The 7888-nt window shown below is 58.5% G+C and overlaps 1 protein-coding gene across 1 annotated transcript; it reads left to right on the forward strand.

Moving 5' to 3' along the window:
• The first annotated feature begins 4793 nt into the window (after nucleotides 1-4793).
• On the forward strand, nucleotides 4794-7643 carry SLITRK3 (SLIT and NTRK like family member 3). Its single transcript, XM_086618328.1, has one exon. It carries the CDS (start codon nucleotides 4830-4832, stop codon nucleotides 7641-7643), a length of 2814 nt encoding a protein of 937 aa, XP_086474454.1. The 5' UTR covers nucleotides 4794-4829.
• The last annotated feature ends 245 nt before the right edge of the window (nucleotides 7644-7888 follow it).

A 7888-nucleotide genomic window follows, 5' to 3' on the forward strand; every position in this document is an offset into this window, starting at 1 on the left:
GAAGAGGCAGCCAGGAGGGCACTTGCCAGCCTCCCACCTGGGTGCCATGCATCTTCACAGACTCCACAGCTCCAGGACAGGGTTTTGCAAGAAAATAGCTCACTTGCCAATAATAATTATTATTATTAATAACCGAGTGACGTCCTAATCTTGGTTACATCAGTCCGCCGTACCCTTAGCCAGAGCTCCTGCCAATCACACTCGCACTGATCCTGCTCTCAGCAGGTTGTGTCGACGAAACGAGCAGAGACAGCAAGGCTGGGAGCTGCCTTGGCTGGAGGGGGATATAAGGGAGCGGTCCAGGGTGATTTCTGCCTCCTGGCTGGGGGGACAAGGGGACACAGGTCTTTCAACCCAGCCAAACCCAGGCAGAGCCACCTCTCTGGGGATCCAAGATCTCCCCCTCATCCCGCTGCGAGGCTGTAGGACGCATAAAGGGTGCCAGAGGGAGGTGAGGGGAGATATCCATCTCCCCTCCACCCCGAGGGCATCCCGCGGGGGCTGCCCCGTGTGACAGCCGAGCAGGATGCGCGGGCACGGGCGGGCGGCGCAGCCTCCGGGGCCGGACCGGGCCGCGGCCCCACGGCCGGGAGCCGGCGGGGTGTCCTCGGGACCCGCAGCCGGCCCTGCCTGCGAGCGGGGGATCCGGCGGGGCCGCTGCCATCCCCGAGGAGCCCTGCAGCGCCCGCTGATTTGCATTCAAGGACCATCCCCTCCCAGCCCGCCCCCCCCCCCCACTCCTCCCCAGCCCATCTGCACAACTTGAAGGCAGAAGCCCTGAGAAGGATGACGAGCGTTATTCGGTGGCATTTCGGAAAGTTGCCGGCCGGGGAAAGCGGCAGTGCAAGGGCAGGGCAGGGGGGCTGCAGCCCCCCCGCCACATCGGCCCTGCCCGCCGCGGCTGCCCGGGGCTGCGCGCAGGGAGCGCGGCCGCTCGGCCAGCACCGGGGGGCGGAGGGGGGGTGTGGGGGGGCAGCTCGGCCCCCCCCCCCCGAAACACAGCGGGGTGAAAGGGAGGGAGTGTGCATAGGTCGTTTCTCTGAGTTGCTGCCGAAGCTGCTGTGCGAGCCTGTTACAGGAACAAACTGTGATTTCCCCTTTCGCCCTTTTCCTCCGCTGCCCCCCCCCCCCCTTTTTAAAAGGGGGGGGTCAGGTGCATGTTGCCTGCTGGTACCCCGCGTTGCTCCCGCGTCAGAAAAATGAATGATGCAGCAATTTAATTAGGAGGGAGCCGTGCGTCCATATTGCACCGCTGAAGGAGAGCGGCGGAGCGTGGGAAAGATGGTGCGCGTCCGCGGGCGCGGAGGCAGCGCCCCTGCCCGCGGAGAGCGCCGTCGGAGTGGCAGGAGGCCGCGGGCCCCCCGGGCTCTCCCTCCCGCACCGGCAGCTTTGCCCGTCAACTTTTTGGTACCGAACCGCGGTTCCAGTTAAGTCTCCTCCCGGCCGAGTCACCCCGGGCGGGCGGGAAGGGGAGTTTGGGCTTCAGGCGAGAGCCGGGAGCGGGCGGGGGGGATGTGGGATGCCCCGGGGGGGTTACCCGGCTCCCGCGGGGCGCCCAGTGTCTCCGCCCCGCTGCGCGTGGAGATACGCGCAAATGTGTGCCCAGGGATGGGTGTGCACGGGTGTGCGTGCCCGGGATGTGTGTGTGCGCGCACGGGCGCGGCTGGCGGGGCTGCAAGAGGCATCGCGGGGGCCCCCTCCCTGCCCTGCCCGCAGCCCTTCCCCCCCGGCGGGGGTGCCACTGGGGGGAGGCAGAGCCCGCAGCCTCCCCCCCTTCTCCCCCCTCCCCCCCCACCCCCCGCCGGCGCATCTCACCTGCCAACTTTCCGCCGCGGGTGAACCCGCGCAAGGCTCCCGCTGCGCCCCCCTCCGCGGACCCGCCGCCCACCGGGGCCCCGCTCCCCGCGCAGCCCCGTTACCTGCCTGCGGCTCCCGGGGCGGCGGCCGGCGGCGCTGCCCTCCGCGGGCGCGGCCCTCCGCCTCCGCGCACACTCTGCGCTGGGGAACGCGCAGGGTGGAAGGATGCGAAAGGTGCCGGGTCTCTCCCACGAGGTTTTTGGCTTTGGCTCCGTGGCGGGCGGGAGGCTGCTGGATCCTGGAGAGGCTGCAAGGCTTGAGCCGCGGCACGGCACCGGGACGGGAGGGAAGAACGAGGGACAGAGAGAGCGGAGGACGGAGAGGAGGAGGAGGCGCTGGCGGCGCAGGGGTGCGCGGCGGGGGGAGCCGGGGCGACCGGGCCGGGACAGCGCTGCCTCTCTCCGGGGCCCGCCGGGCTGCTCTCCGCCGCAGCCCCGGCAGCTCGGCTGGCGCTTGCAGTCAGAGCATCTTTGATTTCCTCCAGAGTTGGGCTTTTTTTCTTTTTTTTTTTTCCTTTCGTTCTTTTTTTTTTTTTTCCACGAAGGGGGTGTGTGCAAATTGTGACCCATCCCGGCGGCTTTTTCCTCTCTGATTCTTCTTGTTTGTTTTTTTTTTCCTCCCCCATCTGCTCGTTTCCCACTTCCCTTCCTCTCCGCCAACCAGCCCCCTCCTTCCCTTTTCAAAAAAAAAAAAAAAAAAAAGGCAGGGGAAAAAAAAAAATGTATAGTCAGGGCTTCCCAAATGCGCGCCCCCGACCTGGTGCCAAGCGCGCCCCCTTCATTTGTTCCCCTTCTTGAAGCTCATTTTCATGACGTGGAGAAGCCTGATCCAGGGCAACAACACCACCACACACACACACACACACACACACTCACACACTCACACGCACACGCGGAGAGAAGCCCGAGATCCTCCGCCGCGCCCCAGCCCTCCCGCTCCGCGCTGCCGGGGCCCGGAGAAGGCGGCGGCGGCGGCGCTGGAGCCTGCAGCAGCCCCTCTCCTCCCTCCTCCATTGAGTGTGCCAAACAGCAGCTCTGCATCCTAAAGAAGATCATTGAGGGGCTCATTGCATTCCCAGCACGTCTCAGGCTTGCTTATTTTTTTTTTTTTTTTTTTTTTTTTTTTTTTTTTTCCCTTTTGCCTCAGCTTCAGCAGGAGTAGAGAGAGGGAGAGAGAGAGACAGAGAGGGAGAGACAGAGAGAAACCAGCAATCTTTAAACTCGAGCTTTTTTTCCCCCCTTCCCCTTTTTTTTTTCTTTTTTTTTTTTTTTTTTTTTTCTAACGATGTGCTAAAATCTCTCCTGCAAACCGGTAAGTACAACCTTTCTGGATCCTTTTGTTTCCGCCTAGGGTCAAAGGCACCCCCTCTTTCAAAAAGAAGATATAATAATCCTCTATTTATTTTTTTATTTTTTATTACAGCCCTTGCAGAAGAGAAAGAACTTAAGTGGCTAATATTTTGCAAAGGAGACAGAGAGACTGATACTGCAATATAGCTCTCATCTCTCTCCCTTCTTCCCAATTAGATGCTGGTTTTAATTGCAGAGGGTATTTCTCTTTTCATGCTTTCAACCATCTCCTCTTTCCCACAGGAGAGGGTTTCATTTGCAAGTTGATCCTAAGGATTTGTGTTCCTCTGGCATTTCTCTCCCCTAAATGCATCTGTCTGCTCTTAAGTTTGTGGATGGGGGGCAAAATTTTCTAGTTCTAACACGAGGAAGGCAAAAAGGACCTTTTCTGTCGAAAGATTAAGACTAGAAGCAACGATCGCTCCGAATAATTCTGATGGGCATTTCAGTGATTCAAGGAAGGCTGCATCACCGCCGTTATTATTACCATCCTTAGCATTTCTCTGTGCCCATACATTTAAAATAGCTGGCGAAAGGAAGGGTGAAACCATATGTTGAAGGAGCTGCATCTCATTAGTACAGTATTATTTTCATCTGATTGGAGAAGAATGGTGTCTTCATTCGGAAACGTATATAGTAGGATAGATAATTTATCGGCTGGTAAGTGTCAAGGTATTTTTTCTTCCACTTTCAGCTTTTTAACCGGGTCTCCTGCTTGGTCCTGGGGCCACAAAATACCCTAATCCAAGGCAGGCTGAGCGTTTCAGTCCTAGGTGCCTCTTTAGCTATCACTTCCCTTTAGATCTGCTGATCGCATGGGCATGTGCTTTAGAAAGATTAATCATCTCTAAATGCTTTAATCAGCTAAAATGACTAATATGTGGTATGTATTTATCTGACAATATACCAGTTGCGTTAATTCACCAGTGCGTTGGAAAGGGGAAGATTTTCTTTTAAATCAGGAGGGGTGTTAACCGTTTACTATTCTAAAGATACTGTGGGGATTTCTGATGGGGACCGTTTTGCCAGGGACATCAGCAAACCTTGCACATTCCTTTGAACTTACGTCTGGAATATATTGAGCCGGGAGGGAGAGAGGGATTCAAGGACTGAGATTCAGTAACTTTGGGAGTTTGCATGTATGAAAGATGTAGTGCGACACTGGAGAAATCTACCCACTGGTTTCTCCCCCTGTAGTCGATGCTGACGACGATGGCTACAGAGCTAAAATTGTGAAGAAGTAGGGAATACATGTGGTTCTAGACACTGGTCCTACGGTGGAAAACATGCAGAGACGCAACACGTTCAGCCTGTGTGCTCACGTTGCTGTGTGGTCTGCATGTGCTGTCCCCTTTATAGGTGGCATTTACCAAACGGGGGCATAAGGGAGGCTGGTATCGCGTGATTAAACCTTCCAACATCTCTTAAGTATAAATCAGGGCAAGGCTCGCCCACCCGACACCCCTAGAGTTGGTTGTGAACGTCTGCCCAACAACTGCTGAACTTTCCAGGAGCCTAACGCAAATCTAGCAGGTAGGGTCTTAGTAAAAGGAGTGGGGCAGGACAGAAATACTGAAATCTGTGTTTTTCTTCCCATTGCAGTTTCGTAAACGTCAACAAACGATGAAACCTTCCACGGCAGAGACGCTTCATAAAGGGAGGATGTTGTGGATAATTCTTCTAAGCACAATTGCTCTAGCATGGACTACACCAATTCCCTTGATAGAGGACTCGGAGGAACTCGATGAGCCCTGCTTCGATCCATGTTACTGTGAAGTGAAGGAGAGCCTTTTCCATATACATTGCGACAACAAAGGATTTATAAATATTAGTCAGATAACAGAGTCGTGGTCGAGACCTTTTAAACTTTATCTGCAGAGGAATTCCATGAGGAAATTGTACACCAACAGTTTTCTTCACTTGAACAATGCTGTGTCTATTAACCTTGGGAACAATGCACTGCAGGACATTCAGACGGGGGCTTTTAACGGGCTCCGAGTTCTGAAGAGGTTGTATTTGCACGAAAACAAATTGGACATTTTCCGAAATGACACTTTCCTGGGTTTGGAAAGTCTGGAGTATCTGCAGGCAGATTACAATGTCATTAAACGGATTGAAAGCGGGGCATTTCGAAACCTAAGTAAATTGAGAGTCCTTATCCTAAATGACAATCTTATCCCCATGCTTCCCACCAACTTATTTAAGTCTGTGTCCTTAACCCACTTGGACTTGCGCGGGAACCGGCTAAAAGTCCTTTCGTACCGCGGGATGTTGGACCATATAGGCAGGAGCCTGATGGAGATCCAGCTCGAGGAGAACCCGTGGAACTGTACGTGTGAGATCGTGCAGCTGAAGAGCTGGCTGGAGCGCATCCCCTACACCGCCCTGGTAGGGGACATCACCTGCGAGACCCCCTTCCACTTCCACGGGAAGGACCTGCGGGAAATCAAAAGAAGTAAGCTCTGCCCCATGCTGTCCGACTCCGAGGTGGAAGCCAGCCTGGGCATCCCTCAGCTGTCGTCCAGCAAGGAGAACGCGTGGCCTACAAAGCCTTCCTCCATGCTGTCCTCCTTCCATTTCACCGCTTCCTCTGTTGAGTACAAAACATCCAATAAGCAGCCCAAACCCACCAAGCAGCCCAGGGCGCCCCGGCCTCCCCCGACATCCCGGGGCCTGTACCCCGGGCCCAACCAACCGCCCGTGGCTGCCTACCAGACCCGGCCCCCCATCCCCATCATCTGCCCTACCGGGTGCTCTTGCAGTTTGCACATCAATGACCTGGGCCTGACGGTCAACTGCAAGGAGCGAGGGTTTCACAACATCTCCGAGCTCCTGCCCAGGCCCTTGAACGCCAAGAAGCTCTACCTGAGCGGGAATTTGATCCAGAAAATCTACCGCTCCGATTTCTGGAATTTTTCCTCCTTGGATCTCTTACACCTGGGGAACAACCGGATCTCCTACGTGCAGGACGGGGCTTTTATCAACCTGCCGAATCTCAAGAGCCTGTACCTGAACGGCAACGACATCGAGCGGCTCACCCCGGGCATGTTCCGGGGCCTGCAGAGTTTGCATTACCTGTACTTCGAGTACAACCTGATCAGGGAAATCCAGCCGGCGGCCTTCAGCCTCATGCCCAACCTGAAGCTCCTCTTCCTCAACGACAACTTGCTCCGCACCCTGCCCACCGACGCCTTCGCCGGCACCTCCCTGGCCCGCCTCAACCTGCGCAACAACCACTTCTTGGCGCTGCCGGTGGCCGGGGTGCTGGAGCATCTCCACGCCATCGTCCAGATCGACCTGAAGCTCAACCCTTGGGACTGCACCTGCGAGCTGGTGCCCCTCAAGCAGTGGCTGGAGGCGCTCAGCTCCGTCAGCGTGGTGGGCGAGGTGCTGTGCGCCAGCCCGGAGCGCCTGGCCCGCCGCGACCTCCGCTCCCTGGAGCTGGCGGCCCTCTGCCCCGCCGCCCTGCGCCCCGCCGCCGCCGCCGCCGCCGCCGCCGCTTCGCCCCCCGCCGCCCCTCCGCCGCCCGCCGCCACCGGCGCCGCCGCCTACGAGCTGCCGCCGGCCGCCGCCGCCGTGCCGCTCTCCGTCCTCATCCTCAGCCTCCTCGTTCTCTTCTTCTCCGCCGTGCTGGTCGCCGCCGGGCTGTTCGCTTTCGTGCTGCGCCGTCGCCGGCGGAAGCTGCCGTTCCGCGGCCCGCGGGCGGAGGCGGCCGACCTGGGGGGGGTGCCGCTGCGCTGCCCGCGGCTCTTCGAGGAAGGCGGCGGCGGCGGCGGCGGCGGCGGCGGAGGGGGCGGGGGGGGCGGTGAGCGCTCCCCGGAGAAGGCGCCCCCGGCGGGCCACGTCTACGACTACATCCCGCACCCGGTGACCCAGATGTGCAACAACCCCATCTACAAGCCGCGGGAGGAGGAGGAGGAGGCGGCGGGCGGCGGCGGCGGGGAAGCGGCGGAGCTGCTGCGGAGCGGCGGCGAGCGCTTCGTTCACGCCGCCGCCGCCGCCGCGCAGGAGCCGGGCACCAACTACCGCACCTTGCTGGAGAAGGAGCAGGAGTGGAGCCTGGCCGTGTCCAGCTCGCAGCTCAACACCATCGTCGCCGTCCATCCCCAGCACCCCGCGGGCGGCGGGCTCGGGGCGGCGGCGGCGGCGGCAGGAGCCCCGCGGGACCGCGACCGCCCGCCGCCCTGCGCCGTGGGTTTCGTGGACTGCCTGTACGGCACCGTGCCCAAGCTGAAGGAACTGCACGTGCACCCCCCTGGCATGCAATACCCGGACCTCCAGCAGGACGCCAGGCTCAAAGAAACGCTCCTCTTCGCGGCCGGCAAGGGCTTCTCAGACCACCAAACCCCCACAAGCGAATACCTCGAGTTAAGGGCCAAACTCCAAACCAAGCCGGATTACCTCGAAGTCCTGGAGAAAACCACCTACCGGTTCTGACCGCCGCCCCGCCGCCCGCCCCGGCACCGCCGCATGCGAGTAGAGGATACAGCTGTGTGCTCTCCCCCGCCAGATGTGCGCGCTGCGGGGAAGGGCCGTTCTCAGATCATTAATCGATGAAGTGCCTTCGCAGACTTTTGCCAGCAGATGTTAATCAATCATTATTTTTTATACTGAAACTGAGACTTTGACTGTGCCATGTCTAAGGTATATTATTATTATTATTATTATTATCGGGGATCTTT

This window comes from Tauraco erythrolophus, chromosome 11, assembly GCF_009769465.1.
Source record: "Tauraco erythrolophus isolate bTauEry1 chromosome 11, bTauEry1.pri, whole genome shotgun sequence".
Taxonomy (NCBI): domain Eukaryota; kingdom Metazoa; phylum Chordata; class Aves; order Musophagiformes; family Musophagidae; genus Tauraco; species Tauraco erythrolophus.